Source organism: Peromyscus leucopus, chromosome 10, assembly GCF_004664715.2.
Source record: "Peromyscus leucopus breed LL Stock chromosome 10, UCI_PerLeu_2.1, whole genome shotgun sequence".
Lineage (NCBI taxonomy): Eukaryota > Metazoa > Chordata > Mammalia > Rodentia > Cricetidae > Peromyscus > Peromyscus leucopus.
The window spans coordinates 11,796,015-11,823,801 of record NC_051071.1 but is presented as its reverse complement, the minus strand read 5'-3'; the positions used below and the strand labels follow the sequence as shown (position 1 = coordinate 11,823,801).

Genomic DNA, 27,787 nt, shown 5'->3' with positions numbered 1-27,787 from the left:
GGAGGGGGGCCTGCCCTGATGTGGCCTACTACCAGAGGTCAGTCAGGTCATTAAAGAAAAACTACTCTCCCTCTGCGAACAGCTATCGAATGCCTATAGCTCCTCAGCGAGTGGTCGGGTTTTGCGTCCCCCTTTCTCCTTCTATGCTAGGATTCTGTCCGGTGGGAACCTGCTTAAGCGGTGTGCATGCTGTCACAGCTGCTGTCAGATCATGTGTGCACCTGGCTCGAGTGTTTGGAAGACAATGTCCATCCCTCTGGCTCTTACAGTCTTTCTTCCACAAAGACCCCAGAGGGTTGGGGCGAGGGATGTGATATGTACATTCCATTTAGGACTGAGCGGTCCACTCACATTGAGTAGTTGAGTCTCTGTGTTAACTGTCATCTGCTGCAAGAAGATTCTCTGATGAGGGTTGGGAGCTGCTCTGATCTATGGGTACAGCTCTAAGTCATTAAGAAGTTGTTGTAGGGCTGGAGAGATGGCTCAGTGGTTAAGAGCACTGGCTGCTCTTCCAGAGGTCCAGAGTTCAATTCCCAGCAACCACATAGTGGCTCACAACCACCTGTAAGGAGATCTGGTGCCCTCTTCTGGCCTGCAGGGACACATGCAGGCAGAACACTGTACATAATAAATAAATAAACCTTAAAAAAAAAGTTGTTTTAATATCATGTCCATCTAGAATAATAGTACTGGGTTTTCATGACAGGTTCTTGGCCCTTTAACAGCGATAGGTATAGGTTCTATCTCAGGAAGCAGACCTGACATTTGATCAGAAAGTGGTTTGTTACTCCTATACTTGTGCCGGGTGACATTCTTTGTTAGGTTAGTTGTAGTTTGCAGGGTTCACAGCTGGGTGAGATTTGAGGACGACTTTCCTCTTGCAGTGTTCACAACACTTTCCAGGACAATGAAAGCTAGCCAGTAGAAATGCCGCTTCCAGGGGAGTACCAGCTTGATTTGTCCCATGTCTTATGACTCCAGTATGTGGTGTCTTCATCAGCAGGATCCTACCACCAAGTTCTGGAGGGCAGCCAAGAGCACTGGCAATAGCCTGTTAATGCTTTTGAGGATCTGTGTGACCCAACCAGCCAACAAGTCAAAAAAGTGGTACTGTTTTATTTGCTAGGATGAGGTGTCTAATTGTGGTATTCCCTCCCCCATTAAATAGGGTATGTGTGCATGTGAGCGTAGGTTATATCTCTCTGGAGCTGGAGTTACGGGTGGTTGTGAGATGCCAGTTGTGGGTGCTGGGCATTGAACTTGGGTCTTCTGGAAGAGCTGCTCTTAACTGCTGAGCCTTTTTCAACCCTAACCCTCTTTTCATGTATGTCTATAGTTTAGGAGGCTGCTACACGAGTTGTTTCCGTACGGCTTTTTACTGTTAGTTATCCCTTCTGTGCTCCTTCCTCCCCGTCCTCACTCCACTTTAACCCTTCCTTCACTGTGCTTTAGTGGGTATAAAGCCTCTTCCCGTGGCCCCTTACCAAATCCCTGACCTCTACAGATATTCCAAATGGAACACAGATATCTGAAGATTCAAAGCTAACATCCAGAAATGAGAGAAAACATGCAACAGCAGTTATTTTCTAACATGTAAAAATTACATCTTTCAAAACTCATTGTCCATTAACTTTTGTTTTCTTTTTTGAAACAGGGTTTCTCTGTGTTAACAGTCTGGCTGTTCTGGAACTGATTTGTACAGCAGGCTGGCCTCGAACTTCAGAGACCCACCTGCCCCTGCCTCCTGAGTGCTAGGATTAAAGGCGTGCGCCACCACCTCCTGGCTTAAAATTTATTTTTTTGTTTATGTGTATGAATGTTTGCCTCCAAGTCTCCAAGTACAGGTCAGAAGGTGGCTTACGATCCCTGGAGCTGGAGTTACCGGCAGTTATAGGTGCCCTGTTAACACATCCTGAGCCATGTGTCCAGCCCTTATACTTACTCAGCCTGCTGACTTCTTGATTTACAGGTTTGTAATCACTAGGGCCTGTATTTTCTATAAAGTCTAAAACATTTACTATTTGCACCTACTAGAAAGTCTGTTGAGCCCTGTAGATAATGAAGAATCATCACTTCTAACGATTCCCCAGATTCTCAGAGCATTTCTGTGTGTCTATGTCTATGTCTCTGTGGGAACTGAACTGAGATATGTGCATGCTAAACAAGCTTCCTAACACTGAACTACACCCCAGCTCAGGTTTATTTGTTTATTTATTTATCCTTGAGACAGGGCTGTGTCATGTAGCCTTGAGTGGCCTGGACTCAGTATGTAGACCAGGCTGACCTTAAACGTGTGACAATCTTGCCTCTGCTTCCCAAGTGCTGGAATCACAGGCTCGATACTAGCATTTATTTTTCCCACATAAGCATGTGCTACAAGACTTGTCAGAAAGTTTTTTTTTCTCACATAACCAGTCTAAGAATAGACACTTGGTCAAGGGAAGATTCAGGGACCCAGATTTTCTTTACTCTTCTCTTTGAGACAGAGTTTCTCTGTGTACCTCTGGTTGTCCTGGAACTCGCTCTGTAAACCGGGCTGGCCTCGAACTCCCAAGTGCTGGGATTAAAGGGGTGTATCACCACCGTCTGGCAGGGACCCAGATTTTATTAGCCTGTACATCAATGTCAAGGTTAGCTTTTATCCTCTTTGTAACTTTAAATGTTAGGAGTGGGGATAAGGTTTAACTGTACAGAGTGACACACACCTGTAATCCCAGCTCCTAGAAGGCAGGAGCATGAGGAAGTCAATTCCAGCCTGGACTAATACAGCAAGAACCCTATCTAGCAAAAGTCCTACACCAACCTTACAAAATGTTTTTTTTTTTAAATTATTTTCCATATTTAGATCATTTTCGCAGGCAAAAAGAAGGGTTAAAATACACGTTAGTTGAGTTAATCCGTTTGTTAGGGGAGGGTAGTTCTTCCCCAAAGATTCAATTACTGTACAGACTTGTCAATATCATAGGCAAGCACTTAAAGGTCGCTCAGGCTGCCCTTGAACTCAGATCAATCCTCCTGCCTGCGTTTAGGGATCACTGTCATATACCATCATGCCCGGCTTCGTTCCTCAGGCTAATGGCTCTTTCCGTCTGGCTCTGCTGAAAAACGCCCAACACACCGTTTCCGATGAAGAATGGGCAGGCCTCTTGTGAGCAGACCTCGTGCGTGAAAACGAGATGTGATGGGGGCATTCTGGCGCGCCATTTCTGGTGCTGTCAAGGTGTCTCCCTGGAGGACGGGCGAGCCTCCCAGAATCGCACGAGGGCGACAAACAGGGACTCAGGTTGGGACGCGCCCTGGGCTGTTCCATTCTCTCCGAGCCAGGTGGGGAGAGGGCGAGGCGGGGCGGGGCGCGCTGACCCGCCGCCGTCCGCACGCCCGGGCGCCCGCCCCCCTCGGCCGCCGCCCCTCGGGGCCCCGCGGGACGAGCGCTGCGGCGGGGCACGGAGCGGCGCACCGGGCCCGGCCAGGCCTCGCCCAGCCTGCCCGGGGCGCGGGGCGGCGGCCGGCCGCGTCAGCGCGGCCCGCCCGCCCCGTCCCCTCCCGCCCGCAGCCTCCGCCATCTTCCACTCACCCGACTCCCCCCGCGGCAGCGGGCGGCGCGCTTCCCTTCCGGCCTCTGACAGAGATCCGGGCGGGGCGGGGTGGGCGAGCGCGCGGAGGGGGTGGACCGAGGGCGGGGAGGCCGGACGGAAGAGGAAAGGGAGGGCGGCCAGCGGCTCCGGCAGGCAGGCCGGGTGTGAGGCGTGCGGCGTGTGTGCGGAGAGAGGCGGAGGGAGGGCGGGCGGGCGGGCGGGGCCGGGGGGGCGGGGGAATGAGAGCGCGCGGCGCCCGTCCGCGGCGCCTTCGCCTGGGCGGAAAGAGCCGAGCGCAGCCCGAGCGCTCCATTAAAATGGCGGCGGCGGCGGCGGTGGCCGCGGCGTCTGGTCGGTGGTGAAGTGACTCGGCTGCTTCTCTCCCCACCCGCCCCTCCCTCCGCCCTCCCCCGTCCTTCCCCCTTCCCCCGCCGCCCGCGCCTCGCTCGGCGCCCCTGAGGCCTGCACCTCCCTCGCCCGCCCCCCTCCTCGCCCCCGCCCGCCCGCCCGCCCGCCCGCTCCCGGGCCCGCCGGCCCCTCCCCCACCCTCGGCTCCCCGCCCCGTCCCCGCCGCCGCTGCCCGCCCGCCGCCCGCCCGCGTCGTTTCCCCGCCCCGCCGGCAGGCCGGCCCCCTCCCCTGCCTCGGTCCCCTCCCCCCCGCCGGTCGGGAGCAGTCAGTGCGATCCTCAGCGGGGGAGGGGGGGGCGGCGGCCGAACGATGTGCGAGAACTGCGCAGACCTGGTGGAGGTGTTAAATGAAAGTAAGTGGCCGGGCGGGGGCCGTCGGGGTGCACGGTGCGGGGCCCCCACGCCGCCCTCCGGCCTGCCCCGGCTGCCGCGGCCTGCCCCGGGCCACGGCCCGGACGGACGGACGGACGGACGGCCCGCCGGACGGACGGCGTGCGGGCCCGGGAGCCCGGGGAGGTGCGCGGTGGCGGGGCGTCGCGGCGTCTCGGGCCCAGGCCGGCCGGGTTACCTGGGCGCCCGGGAGGCCGCGGCGCAGCTCGGGCCCGGTCAGGCCTGGGCGGGCTCGCAAAGTTTCCTCATTACAGGTGTCAATTAATGGAGGCACTAATGAGCCCTTCCGCCCCCTTCCCCCTGCGGAGAAGGTGAGGGAGGTGGGGTCGGAGCACCAGGCTTGCCTCCGCAGTCCGAGCCAGAGGGCCGCCCTCTTTGATTTCCAGCGTGCTGGGGAGGCCTTGCTTACCTGCTCATTTTCATTAAAGTCCCTGGGAGAAGGGTGGCGATTTTTCCTTCCCTTGAGGGTGTGTGGGTGTATTAAATCCATCTGCCAGCCCTTAAATAGCAGAAAATGAACTGCAATAGTGATGATTGGGACCGTCGTACCTTAATTAAAAATAAAGGCGATAGTATTTCTTTAGCGTACCATTCGTGGTATAAGGAGTAAAATCTATTATAAGAAGATCTCTGTACCAAAGTCAACCATCTCGAGTACTCATGGTCTATATCTGAAAATGATAGGCCTTATTCTTTATTACTATATTACATATTTTATTTGTGGCCCTTGCAAGATTGTATTTCTGCTTAAAAACAAAACAAAACAACAACAACCAAAAAACAAGGTATATTGCAAGTCAGCTACTTAATGGGCCCAGAGGCCTAGGTTGGAAGAGGTGATCTAGATGAAAAGATAATTTACAAAAACTTGATTAGTGAGAAAATGTTCATTTGAAGTATTGGCACTTAACATTCAGTGTGAGATGTGATATTTTGACAGATTTCCAAACTTATTATTCTTTTTAATAGGTTACTTAAATAGTCAATATATAGACTGTAATGTCTTTTTTGTGTTTAAATTTTACTTTATTATGTGCTTGAACTTTAATAACTAAAAGGGTTGTAATTTATTTTCAGCTGTGTATTTACTTCATGAGAGATGCAAGTAGTTGTTTGCATATATTCAAATTATACTTTCCAGTATTTGTATCATCGTAAATTTTCCTAGTATTTTAAAGTTATTCCTATTTTGACATAAATTTCATTCTTGGTACAGTGATAGGGTAGACATAAGTTTTAGCACTTAAAATTTTCAGTAAAACATTTGTAACTTAGAAATATATTGGTTATTGTGTCTTCTCAAACTTGAAAGTAGCTTTATTGTTTAGTATGCATTAGGAAAAATAATTAGGGGAAATTTAAAGATTAATTTTTATTGTTTTTGTTTGTAGGTGTGTGTGTGTGTGTGTCTGTCTGTGGGTATATTCATGTGAGTGCAGCTGCCTAAGGCCAGAGACCTCAGGTCCCTGGAGCTGGAGTTTGAGACAGTTTTGAGCTGCCCAATGTGGGTGTTGAGAACTGAACCTAGCTTCTCAGGAAGAGCAGCAAGTACTCTTAACCACTGAGCCATGTCTCCACCATTTCTTAAGTTGTGATTTGAAACATTATTTTAAGCCTAACTGGGAATGTTGTGAACATAGTACCTAAAGCATTTATTTGAAGAGATGGCATCTGTGTGATAAAGAAAGAGACCGTTTTTTTTAAGGGCTGATGAGATTGACTCTCTAAAAAGATGCCTTGAGTGAGTTTATTCTCAGAACGCACACATGCTTGCACACAATGATAAAAAGAAAAAGGTACTATGTGTATAAGTCAGTGGTCTCTAAAGGTACTTACCCCATTAATGTTTTCTTTAAGGCCCATTTGAAAGAAAATGTGATGTCTTCAATCATCTCACGAGATATTTTCTTCTTTCTCTCTTTCTTTTTTTCTTTTGGATTTTTTGAAGGAACTCTCTTTGTAGACCAGGCTGGTCTCCAACTCAGAGAGATACTCCTGCCTCTCCAAGTTGCACTACCAATCCTTCCTTCCTTCCTTCCTTCCTTCCTTCCTTCTTCCTTCCTTCCTTCCTTCCTTCCTTCCTTCCTTCCTTCCTCCCTCCCTCCCTCCCTCCCTCCCTCCCTCCTCCCTCCCTCCAGGTTTCCTAGTGGCTGTACCCAGCAGGACTGCATGGGAGGTTGATTGGACCATGGACCTGGGTACCAACCAGGTGACTGTAACTAGCAAGGGGGAGGTCTTTTGCTCCACCCCTTGGCATTGTTATAAATAGACCTTTGGAATAAAGTTCTGGGCTGGTGGATAAGGATCCAGGCCCACCCAGGCCTATCCTGTGTTTTCTCTCCCCTCTCTATTTCTAACTAAGTCTCTTATCCCTCATTCCTCAAGAGTTTCTAGGGTAAATAACCTAGGGCTGGTCTCCCTCCTTCCCTCCCTCCCTCCCTCCCTCCCTCCCTCCCTCCTCCCTCCATCTCCATCTCTGTCTCTTTCTTTCAACATTGTAGTTATCTTAAATGTTTTCATATGTAGTGAGACCCTAACTCAAAACAATATTTTCATTTGTGCTGTTCTTTTATCACAATTGTAATATTAAATTATCTGAGAACAAGGCCAACATATCACATTGTGGTAATGTTTGCCCATGCACAATGTGCATGGAGCTTCATGATGAGCATGGTGGTTGAACTTTGACTAAAACTTGTTGAATTAGCCTGGCCTGGTGGTATAGGCTTGTCTATAATCCTAGCTACTCAGGAAGCTGAGGCAGGGGGATCACAAGGTCAGGGGTCTTCCTAGGCTACAAGATGAGCTCAAGGCCGGGCGGCGGCGTGCGCCTTTAATCCCATTTCTCGGGAGGCAGAGCCAGGTGGATCTCTGTGAGTTTGAGGCCAGCCTGGTCTACAGATGGAGATCTAGGACAGGCACCAAAACTACACGGAGAAACCCTGTCTTGAAAAACAAACAAACAAACAAACAAACAAACAAAAAAAGAATTCAAGGCTACCGTGAGCAATTTAGTTGAGATACTGTCCTAAAATAGAAAGTAAGGAGGGTGCTGGGGGTACAGTTAGTGGTGGTGTCTGCCTAGTCTGAAGGAGGCTCTGGCCTTAAGCCCCAGGAATGGCCCCCTCAACAAAAGCAACAAAGAAAATCAGGTTTTTAAAATTTTAGTTCTTTAATCTTATGGATATGAATGTACCACGTGCATTCCTTGTGCCTTCAGAGGTCAGGGAGGAGCCTTGGATCCCCAGAGCTAGGGTTGTAGAAAGTCAGCTTTTTAAATTGAAGTGGATTATGTCTGTCTTGTAATTTTACTTGGCAATTAGGTACTGGCTGTCCTTTCCTTCCCTATAGGTTGTGCAAAGATGAGTGTTCATTCTTGATTCAAAGTTCAGAATTACATCACTCAAACCATGTGCTTTTTCTTTTTCCTTTTTTGAGACAGGGTCTCGGTCTGTGTCTGTCTGTCTGTCTGTCTCTCTCTAGCTCTGACTGTCCTGGAACTCACTGTGTAGCCCAGACTGGCCTCAACTCACTGCCTCTCCTTCCTAAAGGTGTGTAGTGGCCATAATTAAGGGGCTCAAATATAAATTTATTAAGGAAAAGAGAACTCTTGAGATTGGAAGAGGCTCCAAAGGAGGAATACGGTGAACATTTAAAAAAAAAAATTAAAAAAAAAAAAATTGACAGACTGCAACTGAGGAGATGGTTCTCTGGTCTTGGAGAAGACCAGAAATTGGTTTCTAGCACACACGTGGGGTGGCTCACAGCTGCCATGTTACTCCAACTTGAGGGGATCAGAGGGTCAGACTATCTTGACCTTCAAGGTATGTGAACATACTCACCCCTACACAATACAATTAACAATAATAATAATTAAAAAAAAAACAATTTGCAGAGAGCAGAGCATTGTGGGGCATCCATGTCAGTACTTGGGAGTTGGAGGCAAGATCCTGAGTTTGAGGCCAGACAGGCCACAGTGAAACCTTGTCTTGAAACCAGGTGAATAAATCTGGTAGAATGTAATATGTCTAACAAGAAAAAGATAGCAATAATAGTTTCTAAACTGTTTACTTTGTCATCAGTGTTTGGCTACAATATTGTCAGTTGTACCTGTAGTCCTGGAGAAGTTCTCAAGCTGTAACTCTCTCCATATAAACATATATTATGTAACCCTGCACATAAATTACCCACAGGTGAAAGGCCTATTGAAGTCTAGAATCGGGCTAAGACTCCTATAGTAAGGACTAACCTACATGGTACCTACCTCCACCTTTGGTTTTGTTTTTGGTTTTTTTTCCAAAAATGGTTGCTCTGTGTAGCAGCTATGGGTGTCTTAGAACTTGCTTTGTAGACCAGGCTGGCCTCGAACTCACTGAGATACACCTGCCTCTACCGGGGGTTAAAGGTGTGTGCCACCATGCCCGGCTCTACCTATTTTTTGACAGTTCAGGCTGGCTTTGAAGTCCTTCCTGGTCCTCTTGCCTCAGGCTCCCAAGTGTGGGAATTACAGTCATGAACTACTATGTCTGGCTTTTGTATGGGGAGAGGCCATGGTGAGGGAATGACATTGTTCTTTTGCTTTTTAGCCTAGGCTGGCCTGGAACTTGCAAGTAATATTCCTGTTTCAGACTACCATGCCTGGCTGTTAGTACTGTCTCAATTGCAGATTTTTTTGTTTTGTTTTGTTTTTCCGAGACAGGGTTTCTCTGTGTAGTTTTGGTGCCTGTCTTGGATCTGGCTCTGTAGACCAGGCTGGCCTCAAACTTGGAGAGATCTACTTAGTTCTGCCTCCCAAGTGCTGGGATTAAAGGCATGCGCCACCACTGCCCAGCTGCAGATTTTTTTTTTACCTTGGGAAATCTTAAGTTATTATTTTTCTAACCAATTAATATTTGAAGCACTGGCTAACATAAATTATTTACAATTTCCATCTAAATATTATTTATTTGTATTTTGGGCCTAGGTCTCACTCTGTAGCCCAGGCTATCCTCAAATAGTTCTGTTCAGCCTCCCAAGGAATAGGTTATAGGCATGAACTGCCATGATCAGCTGTAATTCAAAAGCTTTATAATGTAATATCTATAAATGATGAAGCACTATAAAATATGTAGTATTAACATAGGAAGGTATCAGCATTGTCTCTGTAATGAACACTGATTACTCTATAGTTCTGGCTGTCCTAGAACTCACTATGTAGACCAGGCTGGCCTGGAACTCACAGATCTGCCTCCTAGGTGCTGGGATTAAAGGTGTGAGCCACCACACCTGGCATATTTGTGTGTGTGTGTGTGTGTGTTGTGTGTAAATATGATGGTGGTAGAGGTGCTAGAGGAATGGCTCAATGACTAGGAACATTTGTTGCTATTGCAGAGGACCTGGGTTTGATTCCCAGCACCTACATGGTTGCTCACCAACATCTGTAATTCCAGTTACAGGAGATCCGATGCCTTCTTTTGACTTCTGGAGGCACCAGGCACTCATACCTACATGTAAGCAAAACACTCATACATAAAAATAAACCTTAAAAAAAAAAGATTTATTTATGTATTATATATATGGGTGTTTTGTCTGCTTGTATGCCTGAACACCAGAAGAAAGCATCATATCCCAAAGGGCTACAGTTATAGAGGGTCGTGGGCCATCGTGTGGGTACTGAGAATTGAACTCTGGAAGAACAGACAGTGCTCTAAATACCTGAAGTCATCTCTTGAGCTCCTAAAGATGATTTTTTTTTCTTTTGGATTTTTGAGACAGGGTTTCTCTGTAGCCCTGCCTATCCTGGAACTGGCTCTGTAGATCAGGTTAGCCTCAGAGATCTGCCTGCCTATGTCTCCTGATACATGTATGCCTCCACACTGGGCTTAAAAAAAAAGATTTTAAAGCGATAATACTGGGGCCCAGCAGGATGGTTCAACTGGAAAAAGCATCTGCTGCTAAGCCTGCCACCTGAATGCCGTTCCTGAAACCTACTTGGTAGATGGAGAAAACCCAGCTCCTGCAAGTTGTCTTCTGACTTTGACACACTTGCCACACACAAAAATAAATGTAAAAAAAAAAAAAAAGTGGTACTAAAGAGATGGCTCAGTGCTTAAGAATGATTGCTGCTCTTGGGAGAGGACTGGAGTTTAGCTTCCAGCATCTTACCTCACGACCATCTGTGACTGCAGTTCTAGGGGATATAGTGTGCATGCATACACACACACACACAGATGCAAATATATATATAGTTTTAAAAAAGGTAGTATTTGGACTGTGAATGCAGCTGAGTTGGTAGAAAGTTTGCCTGACACATGTGAAGCCCTGGGTTTGTTTAATCCCTAGTACCACATGAATTTTTTGAGGTAAGATTTGATATATCCAGTTCACAAACATACATAGGATTGATTTGAAGCCACCTTGCACATCAGCAGCTCTCAAACAAGTGTTTTGTAAAAGCTTCCTCACAGGTGACTTCCCTCTGAACACTGTACCCGAATCTTGAGCTAGCCTTGGCCCTCCTCCCTCAGTCCCTCAGTCCCCATCTGGAAACTACAGCTGCAGGAGCGTTGCAGGCAGGAGCCAAAGTAATGTGAGCTCTTGCGGAATCCGTATCTCTACTAAAACAAGGTTGTCAGAACTTTATGTTCCATTTTCATTCAGCAAAGGAACAGAGAGAACATTCTCTCCGAGGAAGCAAGAACTGGGGAAATGTGTAGATTTTGTTTGTCTTTATTGATAGAACAGTTAGCAAAGAAGAAATGATGAACTGCCAAATCTGGGGGTTGAGGATGCTGCGTTAGAAACGTAGAACAATTTTTATTCGTTTTATGGGAATTTCAGAAAGAGTAGCTGCATTTGATGAAATGGTAAGCTATTGCTAGGCCAAAGCTATAATTCTTAGATTTTAGTTAGGGACTAGTTCTAATAAAGAGTGTCAAACTCCCGCCTGCCTGTGGTGGCGCATGCCTTTAATCCCAGCACTTGGGAGGCAGAGGCAGGCGGATCTCTGAGTTCGAGACCAGCCTGGTCTACAGAGCGAGATCCAGAAAAGGCACAAAGCTACACAGAGAAACAAAAACAACAACAAAAAACAAACAAGAGTGTCAAACTCTTCCTCCAGTCACTTTGGTCAAGTGTGGTATCCATTTATCTATTTATATCTGTGTACAAATACTATGGCAAAAAGTTGCCCCTGGCAAACAACTATTTATAATAGTTATATTATTATATATAGGCTAGTCAGAAAATGATGACCCTAACCAAGAAAATAGCCTGGGTTCTTCTAGACATCCAGCACTTTGTGTCCTGGTTGAAACTGTGGCCTTGGCCATTCACTGGGAAGCTAGATCTTGTTCAGAGTCTGAGAGGATCGCAGGTCAGAACCCTTCGTCTCTACCCTTCCACTCTGGGGCAGCCTTGCTCCCTGGACCCTGGTCTGTCACCAGGCCACAGACTGTTTCTTACTTAGCTTATTGTATTAGGTCAGCTTTTGGTTACTTTGTTGGTTTATAAAAGCGCATGGCTTTCAAGGAACTTATGTGAAGGTAGGATATGCAGCTTTCTCTGGGTGTACTTGTGGAGTCCAAGTACATGGCCCTAAAGTATTAAATGATTCTCAAGCAAACCTGTTGTAGCAACATGGCGTATCTCTGGAACAGTGGGGCTTGTGGCAGCCCCTTCCTCATGATGTAAGGTGCTAGTGCAGGTAGGCATGGAAACTTACGGGACAGTTGGCATCTCCAGAAGAATTGTTGGTTGTCTTCCAGGGTCGGTTGTGCATGGGTGAGGCTGTCTTTGAGAACTGCTTGCCTGCCTTCGGTGGTGGCGCACGCCTTTAATCCCAGCACTAGGAGGCAGAGGCAGGTGGATCCCTGTGAGACCAGCCTGGTCTACAAAGCAAGTTCTAGGACAGCCAAGGCTCCACAGAGAAACCCTATAAAAGAAAGAGAGAAAGTTTCATGGGTTGGGTATATAGCTGTCAGTAGCAAGCTTGCCTAGCATGCCGAACTCTGGGTTTGATCCTGTTACCCCATAAAGCCTATTTTTGTGGTGCACACCTGTAGTCTTAGCACCCAGGAGGTGGGTGCAGTAGGCTCACAAGTGCAAGGTTGTCCTCAGCTACATAGGGAATTTGAGGTGAGTCAGGGCTGCACGAGGCCCATCTCTTCCAAAGTAAGAAAAGGGGAAAATAGTCATTGGATGTAGGACTATAGACATAAAGCTTATTCTGCTGTGTGTGGGTTTTTTTTTTTTTTTGTTTGTTTTTGTTTTTTTTTGTTTTTCGAGACAGGGTTTCTCTGTGCAGCTCTGGCTGTCCTGGAACTCACTCTATAGACCAGGCTGGCCTTCAACTCACAGAGGTCCGCCTGCTTCTGCCTCCCAAACATACTCCACCACCGCCTGGCTATTTTGCTGTTTCAAGTGGTTAAATAAAGGACAGTGCCATAGTATATCTGAATTTATGGGAGAACAAGAGGAGGTTGAGGACAGGACTAGGAAGAGGATGATCTTGTTTGTTTGTTTGAGACAGATTCACTCTTTGATCTATACTTGACCGGAATTCAGTAGCTCTGACTGATTTCACTCACAACTATCCACCTGCTTTAGTTTTCTAGTGCTAGAAGGACAGCATGAGCCAGCATTCTTTGCTAATAAAATTTTATATAGTTTATAATAGCTACAGATGATATTTTCTTCTAATTTTTATGTGTATGTATATATGTAGTGCCTGAATGTGAATATGTATGTATGTATACTGCATGTGTGCCGCAGCCACCAGAAGTCAGGTTAGGGTTTCAGATCCACTGGAACTGGAGTTACAGGCTGTTGGGAGCTGCCATGTGGATGTTCAGAACTGATTGGATCCTCTGCAAGAGCAGCAAGTGCTTTTAACTGCTGAGTCATCTCTTCAGCCTCCAGATTACATTTTTTGCAGTTATGCAGACAATGCTTCTTACAATTGTCTATGAGAACTTGATCTATAAAGTTGGTGCTGATTATTTGTATGTGAAGTGAGTATAGTTCGGGTCTGTAGGAGATTGGTGTTTTCATCTGTGTGTGCACCAGTCTGCATGTGGAGGTCAGGGAGAACCAGTGGGTGTTTTCCTTCTGTCCTGTAGGTACCAGGCACTGAATTCCAGTTGTCAGGCTTGCTGGCTGGTGAGGATCATTTTTACTTGCTGAGCCATCTTGCCGGCCTAGAGATTGCTCACTGTGTTGCCTTGGCTGGTTGGAACTGTATATGTAGACCAGGCTGGCCCCAAACTCAAAGAGTTTGCTTTCCTCTGTCTCCCTAGTGCTGGGATTAAAGGTATGTGTTGCCGTGCTTGGCTAGATTGCTGATTTTTTTTTTTTTTAAGATTTATTTATTTATTATGTATACAGTGTGTTCTGTCAGCACATATCTCTGCAGGCCAGAAGAGGGCACCAGATTCTCATTACAGATGGTTGTGAGCCACCATGTGGTTGTTGGGAATTGAACTCAGGACCTTTGGAAGAGCAAGCAGTGCTCTTAACCTCTGAGCCATCTCTCCAGCCCCTAGATTGCTGATTTTTAAACTGTAGTTCTAGTGCTATAAGTACTAATCATGAAGTTTTATGTATTTGTATGTTACTTGAAGACTCAAAATTTTAATTTAATTTTTGAAGCTTTTATTTATTTGGGTTTTTTTGAAACAAGGTCTCATGTAACCCAGTCTCAAACTTGATATGTACCTGAAGAGGACCTTGAACTTACTCAAAGCCTTTTAAATGTTTGTAGTAAATTAAACACCTTTACCATGGATATACAGTTTCAGCAGCCTTGGGTAAATACTGAGTTTCTCTTTGGGATGTAAATAAAAGTTTATCTTTCAAAGAACTCATCATATGTGTATAATTACAGATTTTTCTTTATGTGTGTCCTGGGAATTGAACTGGTTGTCAGGCTTTGGCTGCAGGCCCCTTTATCCACTGAGCCATCTCATCAGCCCAGCGTTTCTTATGTTCTGTGCTGTTAACTAAATAAGGCCCAGGATTACATTTTTTTTTTTTAAATTTTTTAAATTTTTTCCCTTTAGTCTTTGGTGAGGTCCTGGATTATATTTCCAGCACCACATACAAGCAAAAATAATAAAATGACGGGTTGTGGTGTTGCACGCCCAGAGCAGGTGGATCTCAGAGTGCAAGGAGAGCCTGGGCTACAGAGTGAGTTCCAGGACAGCCAGGGCTACACAGAGAAACCCTGTCTTGGAAAAACAAAACCAAACAATAAAATTAAAACCAACAGGAGGTGGGAGAAAACCAAAATTGGTTTTTAGTTAAGTTAAAACCATTTAACTGCTGACTCCTGATGTTATACTTTGAAATATTTTTTCTTTTCCATAGACATTTACAGTGAAAACAAAGTTTATGCAGTATAAAATTTAGCTAGTTTCATCTAACCTTGATGATGGTTGTCTTGTTTTTTACTTCTTTCCTTAAATTTTATTTGTGTGTAATGGGTATTTTGCCTGCATGTGTGTCTTTGCATTGTGCACGAAGAAGGCGTGGGACCCTGTGGAGCTGGAGGTGCAGACACTTGTGAGCTGCTGTGTGGTTGCTGGGAATCAAACCAAGTCCTCTGGAAGAGCAGCCAGTGCGCTTAACTATTGAGCCATCTTTCTAGCCACTTTTTAAAATTAACAAAGTAATAGGTTTCATAATGGCATTTTTGTACATAATTTGCTCTCTGTGAAACAGTCCTGGCTGTCCTGGAACTCACTCTGTATACCATGCTGGCCTCAAACTCACAGAGATCTGCCTGGTTCTGCCTCTCTGATTGCTGGGATTAAAGGTGTAGGCCATCACACTTGGCTACCTCAGGCTTCTTAGTTTAAATAAGCAAATTTTATATGTTGCCTTTTATTATTATTATTATTATTATTATTGATGACAGAGAGTAACTAAGGGTCTCCATTCTGCCACTGAGCTATACCTACCTCTAATATCATTTATTTTGTGGCGCTGGTGATTGAACACAAGGCCTTGTACATAATAAGGAAGCACTGTCTTTAAACACACTTCCAGCCCTCTAAAATTATTACTTTTTTCTCCTTTTTTCGGTGCTGTAGATTGAATCCTGGTCATGTACATATTAGGCAAGTGTTCTACCACCAGCTCCATCTCTCCTATAATGTTGTGTATGTCCTCTTACACTTGTGTGTTTGGGATTAATGCATGTCAGTCAATGTACAAGTAAAGGGCAAAGGAAGAAATTAGATGTTTCCTCTGTGCTGTATTCCCCTGAGACAAAGTCTGTCACTGAATCTGAAACATGAGGTTGTGGCTGGCCAGTGAGCTCTCAAGATTTGCCTCACTGCTCCACAATGCTGAGGTTAGAGGCCTTTGTGGCCACATCTGACTTTTGCCTGTGGGTATTTCAACTTAGAGCCTCATGCTTATACATCAGAGTTCTTATCCACTGAATTCTCTCTCCAGCTCTCTCTCTCTATCTATCTATCATCTACCTACCTACTTACCTACCTATTTTTTAAGACAGGCTCTCATGTAATCCAAACTAGCCTAAAATTGATCGTGCTACCTCGCTCTTAATGTTTATAAACACAGGTTAAGGCTGGATGTGGTAGCACATGCCTGTAATCCCAGCAATAGATAACTAGGGAATCTGAGAGGATTGTGAATTCAGGGCTAGCCTGGACTACATAATAAGACCACTGACAAAAGAGGAAAAGATACCAGCATCTTTTCCATATAAGTGTCCAATTAAATTATACCTTTTATAGTCTTAATATAGTTTTCTAGTATTTGGTCATACTATAACGTAACTAGCCCCCTGATCTTTCTTTTCTTTAAAAAAATTTATGTGTATGAGTGTTTTGCCTGAATGCATATACATGAGCATGCAGAGATCCAAAGAGGTGTCAGACCCCCTGAAATCAAGAGTTACAGATGGTTCTTGGTCACCATAAGAGTGCTGGGAATCAAACCCAGTCCTCGGCAAGAGCAAAAAGTACTCTTACCTGCTGAGCCAACTCCAGCCTACCTCCCCGCCCCAGATTTATTTTATTATTATTTCATTTTATATGTACTAGTATTTTACCTGCAGGCATCTCTGCACCATGTGCATGCTTGTGCCCACAGAGGCCATGAGAGGATATTGTATCCCCTGGAAATGGAGTTACAAATGGTTGTGGGCCACCATATGCATGCTTAGAATTAAATCCATATCTTCTGGAAGAGCAGCCAGTGCTCTTAAACACTGAGCCATCTCTCAGTGCGGCCCTCCAACACCTTCCACCCCAAAAGGCAGTTTCTTGCTATGTAGCTATGTGGCCTTGAACTCAAGACCCTCTTGCATCAGCCACCCAAGTGTTGAGATTATAGGCCTTTACCACTGTGCAGTGATGAGCCTTTCACGTTGTGTTCAGAGTAAGAAGATAACAGGCTGCTGTTCATCGTTGCTTGTCAAGTGGTGTAATGTGGCCAACAATGTTGTTTTATGCTTTTTGTTGTTGTTTTTCAAGATAGGGTTTCTCTTTGTAGTCTTTGTTGTCCTTTAGCTCTCTCTGTAGACCAGGCTGGCCTCAAACTCAGAGATCCACTTGCCTCTGGATCCTGAGTGTTAGGATTAAAGGTGAGTGTCACCACCACCTGGCTTGTTGTTTTATTCTAATGATGTTTTGTTTCCATCTTCCTTCCCAGGGTGAGTTCCCCAAATATCAAGATAAGTCATATATTAAGTGAGACAATATCTTCTAGTTGATGAAGAAATAGAGGTTGATTATCATCACTAAACCTAAAACCTAATGTTTTCTAATCAGTGTGATGCTAGAATTTAAATTTTGAATTAAAAAAAATTAAAGTTTTAAAAATTACATTTATTTGTGTGTGTGTGTGTGTGTGTGAGTGTGTGTGTGTGTGTGTGTGAGAGAGAGAGAGAGAGCATGCCATGGAACGTGTGGAGCTCAGAAGGCAACTTGCAGGATAGTTCTCTCCTTCTCCTTTCACCATGTGGGTTCTGAAGATTAATTTCAGGTTTTAGGGGTTGGAGGCAGTAATTTTTACTTGATGAGCATTTTGCCAGCTCCATTAAAAACTCTGCTTGTTTATTTGTTTATGAGTATACAAATGTTTGTGCTGTAAGAGGATCTCTGATCCCTTGACCTTGCCTGACATGGATGTTGAGAGCCAGACTCTTGTTAGCTGGAAGAGCAGCAAGTGTTTTTGACCACTGAGCCATTTCTCCAGCACCCATCCCCCACCACCAGCTTTAACTTTTTTTAATGGCATATTCAACTAGTAAAGTCTGCACCATTATTTTAAATTCTGAAAAATTCTGAAGTCTGGAATTAGTTCTAATTCCAAGCATTTCAGGTACAGAATACTGAGCCTGTGTGAGAGTATGTTAATGGTATCCAAATTTAAATCTTCCAAGTCTTGGGAGTAATGAAGAGTACTGCGTCTGTGGTTACGTGGTTGTGAAACTTGACCTTTCATTTGACGTTCCTGTTTCACGCACAGGTGTCTGCCTGTTGTGTGAGCACCACATGCAGGCAGTGCCTTCAGCCATTGAAGTAGAGACAGTTGGGAGCTGTCACGTGGGTGCTGGGGACTGAACCCTTGTCCTCCCAAGGAGCAGCCAGGGCTCTCAACTGCTGAGCCATCTCTAGCTCAGTGGTTCTCAACCCATGGGTCACGATCCCATTGGGGTCACATATCAGGTATCCTCCATATCATATATTTATGATTCATAACAGTAGCAAAATTACAGTTATGAAGTAGCAAGGAAACAATTTTATGGTTGAAGGTCACTACAAGAGGGTCTGTATTAAAGGCTCTGCATTAGGGTTGAGAACCACTGTTGTAGTGCCTTTGAATTTGAAGCTTTAATTGATGATGCTTCTGGAATAGTATGAATTGACAAACATTGTTTTAGATTGCTGTTCCTCTTTCTCCATTTTGGGAACTACAAGAGAAATTTTTGCTATATTATATAGTCACTTAAAGAAGAAATGTTAGAGCTGGGGAGATGGCTCAGCTGTTGATAAGGCAATTTACTGTTAAACCTGATGACTCGATTTTGATTCCTGGAACCCACACGGTAAGAGGAGAGAACAAATAAAACACATGTACACAAAATAAATGCACCCCCCCCCAAAAAAAATACAAACAAACCCACCGAAAACAAAACACAAAAATACCAACTACAAAAACTCAGCCTGGCATGGTGACACATACCCTTAATCCCAACACCAGGGGCAGATGCATGTGGATCTCATCTTTGTCAGCTCCAGGACAGCCAGGACTGTCACACAGAGAGACCCTGTCTCGAAACAACAACAAAAACCAGGCAACAAATTGGAAATGTAAACAGAAAATGCATTCAATACACATAACCTGTCAAACAGTTCATTGGATATATACTGTATTTGTTGTTGACCTTCATGATCACATGGCCTGCTAGATAGAAGCTGTGGTTTCCTGCCCAGAATTATAAGAGTTTCTTAGAGCATATTTATCGTCTGGGAAAAGAGAAGTGGAATGGCAAAGAAAAAAAAAAAAAAATCTCATGCTATCTGTGTACTTCTTTAGCTTTTCCAACACTATAACACTACAGACCTCACAGGAGTCAAGAGGAATGATTTGGTCCAAATAGGACAGTTCGTAAGCAGCAGGAGTAGGAATAGAATTAAATTGTTCTTGGTTTTTAAAGTATTTCATTTGGGTTGGAGAGATGGCCCAGTGGTTTAGAGCATCCGCTACACTTGTAGAGGATCTGCATTTAGTTTCCACCACCCACAAGGTAGCTCACAACCACCTGTAACTTTAGTTCAGGGGATCCTGCTGGCACCTGACACATGTACTCACACAGTGTCACACACATACATAAATAAAAATCCAGTCAATCCTAAAAACACTTTGATTAGCTAGGCCTTTTTTTTTCCTTATTTTTTTGAGATAGGATCTTACTATCTGGCTATGTAGCCCTGGCTAGTCTGGAACATAAAGAGGCCCTGTCTTAAAACAAAACAAAACAAAACAAAGCCTTCAAAAAAAAGGGCAAAAGAAATAAACAAAATAAGAAAGCAGTCTGAGCAAGCCATGAGTAGCAAGCCAGTAAGCTGCATTTCTCTCTGCTCTGTTTTCCTCTAATGGTGGACTGTAACCTTTAAGTGAAATAAACCCTTTCCTCTCCAGGTTACTGTTGGTCATGGTCACACATTAGGAGCTACTACATTCAGTATTCAAGATTTTATTTCAGTAATGAAAGCAAAATAATTGATATTTGCATTTGTATCTAAGCTTTATTTTTATTTTTTTTATTTTTTTTTCCGCTTATAAGAGTTTATTAGAAAATGCAGGGATAGAGAGTGTACAGGCCTGTGGGAGAGACACGTGCGTGAAGAAGAGCTAAGCTTTATTTTTAAAGTATTGGCTTTAATATTGGTTTAACATTTCTACTTTTATCCTTCTATTTCAGTATCAGATATAGAAGGTGGTGATGGACTGCAGCTCAGAAAGGAACATACTCTCAAAATATTTGCTTATATCAATTCCTGGACTCAGAGGTATGCAGTTGTAGGTATTTTGAAGATTAACTTGGTGAAATTGTATAAATTGCCATTACTTGTCATTAGATTTTCTTCAAGGATGTTTTACTACATGGTTTTCTTTTCTTTTTTTTTTGTATTAAATGGTAGTTATCAACATTCAGTCATTTTACCTTTTCCTTAGTCATGGGCTTGATTATGACATTATCTATAAAACAACATAAAAATCTGTTTCTTTCTTTCACCTTTTCCTCATTCTTTAAAAATGAGTGGCCAAAATTTTGAAAGACATTATTTTTATATATGTGTATGTATGTATGTGTGTATATGTATATATATGCATAAAATTTACTTATATATAATATCTCAATTATTTTGAGAGATAGGTTTTTTTCTCTTCCTTCCTTCCTACCTACCTTCCTTCCTTCCTTCCTTTTCTTTTTTCCCTTGGTTTTTTTGAGACAGGGTTTCTCGGTGTAGCCCTGGCTGTCCTGGAACGTATTCTATAGACCAGGCTGGTCTCGAACTCAGAGATCCCCCTGCCTCTGCTTCCCAAGTGCTGGGATTAAAGGCGTGCCCTGCCATGCCCAGCTCAGATCAACTTTTTTTTTTCTTTTTGGTTTTTCGAGACAGGGTTTCTCTGTGTAGCTTTGTGCCTTTCCTGGATCTCACTCTGTAGACCAGGCTGGCCTCGTACTCACAAAGATCCTCCTGCCTCTGCCTTCCGAGTGCTGGGATTTAAGGCATGCGCCACCACCGCCCGGCCAGATCAACTTTTATATAATACATAAGTTTAAAATATAGAGAATAAAACTCTAAGGATCATAGTTGTTAATACAGTCAATATGAAAAGAATAAATGTCTCTGTGTGATTTTAATTGGTGGTGGTAAACAATCTTTTTTACAGTGCTGAAGTTCAAACCCAGCATCTTAATTGCTGGGCTCTACCACTGAGCTATATCCCCAGCCCTCTAGTAATCTTTTTTTTTTTTTTTTTTTTTCCGGGGAGATCAGGATGGAATTTGAATTCAAGGACTTGTATATACTAAATAACTGTTACATATATCCTTAGCCCCCCACTAAATATCTTTTCACTTACATGCTTTGCCCAATTTGAACTAATCTTTCTGACATTTTTATGAGTTAGAAAAATGTTTAAAGTGGAACAAAGACCAGGTTCCACGGGAAAGACTCCTGCTACTAAATCTAAGCTTGATAACCGAGGCTCAAGCCAGGGACGTTGATAGGGTGGAAGGAGAGAACTATTTCACAAGTTGTTCTCTGACTTCCACATGTGCCATGGCACCAATACATAAATTAACACGTGTGTGCAGGGACACACGCACTATATGGATATAAACTTCTTCTTTTTTTGAGACAGGATTTCACTTTGTAGCTCTGGCTATCCTTGAACTCACTGTATAGACCTACTGGTCTCAAACTCAGAGAAATCTGCCTGTCTCTGCCTCCTTAGTGTTAGGATTAAAGGTGTGTGCCTCCACACTGGGCAATAAATAGAAACTTAAAAAATACTTGAAGTTAGTGATCAGTGAACATATGTGTTGTAACATGAAGGTATATAGTATGGCTGATAATAAAAAGTTTAAGCTGGGCAGTGGTAGCACCTTCATTTCATGTGACCTTCAATAGAACTGCCGGCCTCGAACTCACAGAGGTCCCCCTACTTCTCTGCCTCCCAAGTGCTGGGATTAAAGGTGTGTATCCCCACCACCTGCCTTGATGTTTTCTTTTTCTTTTTTTAACATTTTATTGGTACTTTGCCTGTATGTATGTGTGAGGGTGTTGGATCCAGGAGTTACAGACAGGTGTAAGCTGCCATGTGGGTGCTGGGAATTGAACCCAGGTCCTCTGGAAGAGCAGTCAGTGCTCTGAACCGCTGAGCCAACTCTCCAGCCCCACTTGTTATTTTCTTATACTTGAACAAATATTATTGCCTAAATTTAAGATTGTGCTTCTTTTATGGGGTAAATAGCTACTAACAGTTAATCTAAAAAAAAAAAAAAACCAAAAAACAAAACAAGGAAAGAAAAATTAGAAATGAAGTGTTGGGGGCTGGAGAGATGGCCCAGTGGGTGAGAGTCCTTACTGCTCTTCAGAGGACTCCAGTTTGTCACAGCCCTGTGTAACTTCAGTTCCAGGGGATCCAGTGCCTCTCCTGATCTCGGAAGGCTCCTGCACACATGTGGTGCACACACACACACTCACACACTCACACAGAATAAAAAAAACAATGGTTGAGTTGGACATGGTGGGACATACCTTTAATCCTAGCTCATGGGAGACATAGACAGGCATATCTCTTGAGTTCCAGTCTAGCCAGAGCTACGTGGTGAGGCCCTGACTAAAAAACCAAAAACAAACAAACAAACGAAATAAAAAGATACTGCTATTATTATTTAAAGTATTTCCCTCCAGAGTTAGCTCATATAAATAATTCTTCACATCTAAGATAGTCAATAGACTGATGAAAGCCTTCGATGGAGTCATCTTACCCAGGCCTGTAATCTCAGAACTTGGAAGATGGTACAGGAGGTTCCTAAGTTCCTGGCCAGTCTTGGCTACATAGTTAGACCTCGTCTCAACAAACAAACAAAATGTGTACAATGAAAACCTGTGGGCTGGAGAGATGGCTCAGAGGTTAAGAGCACTGCTTATTCTTCCAAAGGTCCTGAGTTCAATTCCCAGCAACCACATGGTGGCTCACAACCATCTGTAGTGAGATCTGGTGCCCTCTTCTGGCCTGCAGGGGTGTGTGCAGACAGAACACTGTATACATAATAAATAAATAAATCTTTAAAAAAAAAAAAAAAAAAGAAAACCTGTAAAATCAAGGTGAGGTTTACTAAGTAATCCAGTTCCTTTAAGCACTGCTGAATTACTAGTCTTGAGTACCAGCTGTGGGCTGACCTAGCGGACCCCTGGTGTTTGCTGTGGCAGTTACAACATTCAGCAGGTTTTATTTTTCCCGTACAAAGTAGGCAGCCTGGCTGGAGAGATGGCTGCTCTTCCAGAGGACCTAAGTTCAATTCCCAGCACCCACATGACAGCTCACAACTATCTGTAACTCCAGTTCTGAGACCCATGGCAAAACACCAGTGTACAAGAAATAAAATAAATAAATTAAAAAAAAAAGTCACTGATGCAAGTGTGGTGGCACATTATATCAGCAGAGGTAGGTAAACATCTGAGTTAGAAGCCAGCATGGCCAATAAAGCATGTTCCAGGCTCTACCCCAAAATGCAATTGAAAGAGAAAGTATATTGTATTTTTAAAGTCCCCTGCTCAATCCTTTTCTGTTTTCAAGTAATGGTTTAATATTCTGCTTTTTTAAAATTGTATTATCTTGCAGCTCTTGCTTCATATCAATTTTAGGAAAAACTGTACCTTCCTTTTATGATATATAGGCTTTTACTTTATCATGTCCTTTTAATATAGTTGCTATCAATTCTTAGATACTTGTAAAAGTAAAAATGCTGTTCAAAGAGGTGCCAAAATGTTAAGTAGTTCATTTCATATTTTAGACATTTTTTTGTTTCATGGAGACTCTACTAATTTTTTTTCATGTGAGTAATTTTCTGTATATGTATCACAAATTCTTCCTAAGCTCTTTTTTGGGTGGGGGAGTTCGAGATAGGGTTTTTCTGTGTAGCTTTGTATAGCCCAGGCTGGCCTGGAACTCACAGAGATCCTCCTGCCTCTGCCTCCCAAGTGCTGGGATTAAAGGTGTGAGCCCCCCCCCCCCCCCCTTTGAGTGGTGATGTGTTGTTTTTATTTTGTGCCCAGTCTCCTCTCACTGCAGCCTTGAGTTTCAGTTTGTGTTGTCTGCTCTTAGGCTAGCTTCTCCTCAGACCTCCTCCTCAGGCCTTTGCTACTTCCCTAGCCATGTTTCTTCAGTTGCATTTTTGAGTGCTTATTGCTTTATTATTTTACTTTGACCTTTTCTGAGAAAAGTTATATGTAAAAACACGAGTTTTGGACTTGGCATGTCTAAAGTGTCTAGTCTAGTCTATGTGTGTGCTTTTGTTACATATGTTTTTGTTGATTACAGGATTCTGGGTGGAAAGTTATTTTCTCTCAGAATTGTGGAAGTAGCACTTCATTATATTCCAGGGATCCAGTGTTGTTTTTCTGAAGTGCTACCTTTTTTTTTTTTTTTTTTTTTTTTTTTAAATCTCCTTTAGAAACACTGTAGCTCAAGTTGGCCCAGAGTTGGGCTAAAACTTGATTCTCCTACCTCAGTCTTCTGAGTGTAGAACTGTAGATGTGTGCCATGGCGCCCAGCAGTTTGAGTAGTTTTTAACCCCTTAGCTTTCCCTTGTCACTATTAATTACCCTCCTTGAAAGCGTTAGGATTTCTCTCTTATATTTCAAAAATTATAAGTGGTGTATGTTTGGGTAGGCCTTTCTGTTCTGAAAGTGGTCACCTTCAAACAGCTGACAGCGAGCGTGAGCTGCAAAGAGAGGGTCTACGCAATAGTGGGAGTGCAAACTGGAGCAGCCTTTACGAAAACCGTTGTGCTGGTTTCTCAGTAAGCTGCAAATAGAACTGTCTTTTTCCAGAGACAGGGTTTCTCCCCGGAGCCACGGCATGGCTGTGCTGAAACTCAATCTGTAGACCAGGCTAGCCTCAAACTCAGAGATCAACCTGCCTCTGCCTCCCCAGTGCTGGGATTAAAGACATGTGCCACCACTGCCTTGTCAAATAGAACTTTCACATGATCCATTTATACAACTCCTGGACATCTATCCGAAAGACTACATCTTATTACAGATACTTGCTTATCTATGTTTGTTACTGTTTTCACAGTAGCAGGTAAATATAATAAACCTAGATGTCCATCAATAGAAGAATGGATAATGGAAATATGGGATATATATATACACAGTGAAATTTTATTCATCTGTAAAGAAAAATAGAATATCTAGGTGGTGGTCGTAACACACACCTCTTTAATTCCAGTACATGGGAGGCAGAGGCAAGCAACTCTCTGAGTTCAAGGCCAGCCTGGTCTACAGAGTGAGTTCCAGGACAGTCAGGGCTACACAGAGAAACCCTGTTTAACCCCCTCCCCCCAAATTAGGCCATTTGCAGGAAAGTGTATTGAACTGGGAAAATTACATTAAGTAAGGTAACCCAGACTCAGAAAGACAAACACCACATATCCTCTCTCATGTGAATCTTAAAACTGTTTTTTTTAAAGATTTATTTATTTATTTATCATGTATACAGTGTTCTGCCTGCATGCATGTCTGCACACCAGAAGAGGGCACCAGATCTCATTATAGATAGTTGTGAGCCACCATGTAGTTGCTGGGAATTGAACTCAGGATCTCTGGAAGAGCAGCCAGTGCTCTGAATCTCTGAGCCATGTCTCCAGCCCTGAATCTTACAACTTTTTATATAGGCACATCCATGTGGGAGGGAGAACAGATTCCAGGAAACCAGAAGGGAAAGTATTACTTCCAGCAGAAAATTACTCTATAATTAAGTCTCAGTAACTAATATCTAGGCTTTACTTAAGAACCCCTAAAAGCTGTGGTTGATTGGATTAGCATATGACCATTTATGAAAAATCTTAAACTCCTTATTAATCTGTTAGAACTAGTGTTTATGCTTTAGATGTATTCCTTCTTCTGATTAGTAATTTCATTTTGTGCATTCTATACATTTAATACATTTCCATTGAGTTTCACTTTAATTTTGATCTTGATGTTTTCATCTTTCATTAGTACTCTTTATGTAAATTTAAATCGTCAAATAATTTGAAAGAAAGATACTAAAGAACCTTGAGAATTTTTATTTATTTCCTGACTTCCATCTGTCTTCTATTATTGGTCTTTGATTGTATGTATGCTTTCCTTTTTCTCCCCACTATCAGTCTTGTGTTTTTCTTTTGAGGAGATTGTTTTAGTTTCACTGTTTGGACCTTCTGTTATGTATTGTAAGTTGCTAAGGTTTTAATTGGTTTTAAAATGATAAATGATTTATTTATTTAAAAGGCATACAAGCAGGGTGGTGATGGCACATGCCTTTAATCCCAGCATTCAGGAGGTAGAGGCAGGTGGGTCTCTGTGAATTCAAGGCCAGCCTGGTCTATAGAGCGAGATCCAGGACAGGCACCAAAACTATACAGAGAAACCCTGTCTTGAAAAACCCGAGGGGGGAAAAAAAAGAAAAAACCATGCAAATAGTCTATGTACAGTACAATTAAAAAGCCTTTTATCTTAAATGGTGGTTAGGGTTGAACCCAGGGTCTCATATATACAAAGACAAATGATCTGATATTGAGCTCTTTGCTCAACTGTAAAGGGCCCAGTTTTTGTAACCCCTCCTTTGGTTTTTATAACATTCTTTTAATAACCTAATATCTGTTAGGTTCTAAGTATTAGAAAGTACAGTTAAAGTTTTTGCTTTCTTGTGATTGTATTGGTTAGTGTTTTTTCTTTTTTTACTTAATTTATATTGACTTTAAATAATATATGGCCATCTGGAAAGAGGTAACCTCAACTCAGAAATTGCTTCCATTAGATTGTGGAATATTCCTTGATTAATGATCGATGTGGGGTGGCTCAGCTTATGGTGGGTAGTGCTACCCCAGTGCAGGGGTCCTGAAGTAGGAATAAGCCCTAAGGAGCAAGCTAGTAAGCAGCATTGCTCCATGGTAATCTGTTTAGCTCCTGTCTTCAGGCCTGCAGTGGTTGAGTTTTATGCCTTGTCTTCTTTCAGTGATGGACTGTGGATCAGGAAGTGTAAGCCAAGCAAAACCCTTTTTTCCTGGAGTCACTTTTGGCAAGTGTTTTACACAGTAACAGACAGCAAACTAGGACGAACATTGGAACCAGACAGCTGTTGCAGCTGTTGTAGTGATAGACATGACTATGTTGTCGGGGAAGACTGTGGAAGTGTTGGGAACTTTGGCCTGGAAAAGCCATTGATGAAAACTTTTAATGGCCTGTTCTGTGGAAACTTGGACAATGGTGTTTAGAGAAGTGCACATGATAGAGGCCTGCCTTATAGAATTTCATAGAGAAGCAAAAACTGTGTCAGGGCCATTGTGGTGATGTTTGAATTAATAATATGGTTTCTGGTCAGCTGTGGCTGAAGAATCAGCTCTGAACAGAAGGATAGTACACTGAAATAAACCTTTGCTTACTGGGACAGTTTCCTCAGGGCCAATACACAGAAGCTGTAGTCCAGAGAAGCCAATTCCGTTTCTCAAGTTGGCAGTTGAACTTGGTAATGTTTAAGAGTCTTACACATGGTGCTGCTTTTGGCTGTGTGAAAAGTTACATTGTTGTTGTTGGGTTGTTGTTTTTTTTTAAGACAGGGTCTCACCTTGTAGCCTTGGCTGTCTTGGAACTCGGTATGTAGATTAAGCTGGCATTGAACTCAGATGTGCCTGCCTCTGCCTCCCAAGTGCTGGCCCTGAAACCTTCCTTTGAAAGGGATCATGGAGAGCGACTGATGCTTGGTGTGAGAGGCCAGGAAAGGTCATTGGTTCAAGTGTAGCCTCAGTTGCTTTGGAAGCCCCAGGATTGAAGGTGTCATGGAGAGAAGCTGAGGCTTGACACTGTGGTACAGGGTTGGAGTCTTTGAAGGGAACCCAGGAGAGGCCATTGGTGAACATGCAGCCTAAGCTACAGTGGTGACCCCAGCATGGCAGAGATGCCAGGACTATGGGCATTTTCTTGATTAATGATTGATATAGGAGGGCATGGCCCACTGTGGCGGGTGTCATGGGTTTTATCACAAAGCAAACTGAGCAAGCTGTGGGACTATGCTAATAAGGAGCCTTTCTCCATGGCCTCTGCTTCCAGATTGACTTGTCTTTCCTCAGTGAGGGATTGTAACCTGGAGTTGTAAGACAAATGAGCCCTGTCCTT

General features: G+C 43.5%; 1 protein-coding gene across 4 annotated transcripts in view; it reads left to right on the top strand.

Moving 5' to 3' along the window:
• The first annotated feature begins 3,827 nt into the window (after positions 1-3,827).
• Positions 3,828-27,787, top strand: part of Usp34 (ubiquitin specific peptidase 34) — a 190,767-nt gene continuing 166,807 nt past the window's right edge. For 3 of the 4 annotated variants that reach the window (XM_037208944.1, XM_037208945.1, XM_028876366.2), the window contains exons 1-2: positions 4,193-4,336; positions 19,813-19,900. In XM_037208944.1, coding sequence (XP_037064839.1) covers positions 4,294-4,336; positions 19,813-19,900 — 131 coding nt within the window. In that variant the 5' untranslated portion in view covers positions 4,193-4,293. Of the gene's footprint in view, positions 4,337-19,812; positions 19,901-27,787 lie in introns of all 4 variants that reach the window. The other variant, XM_028876367.2, reaches the window with a different exon arrangement.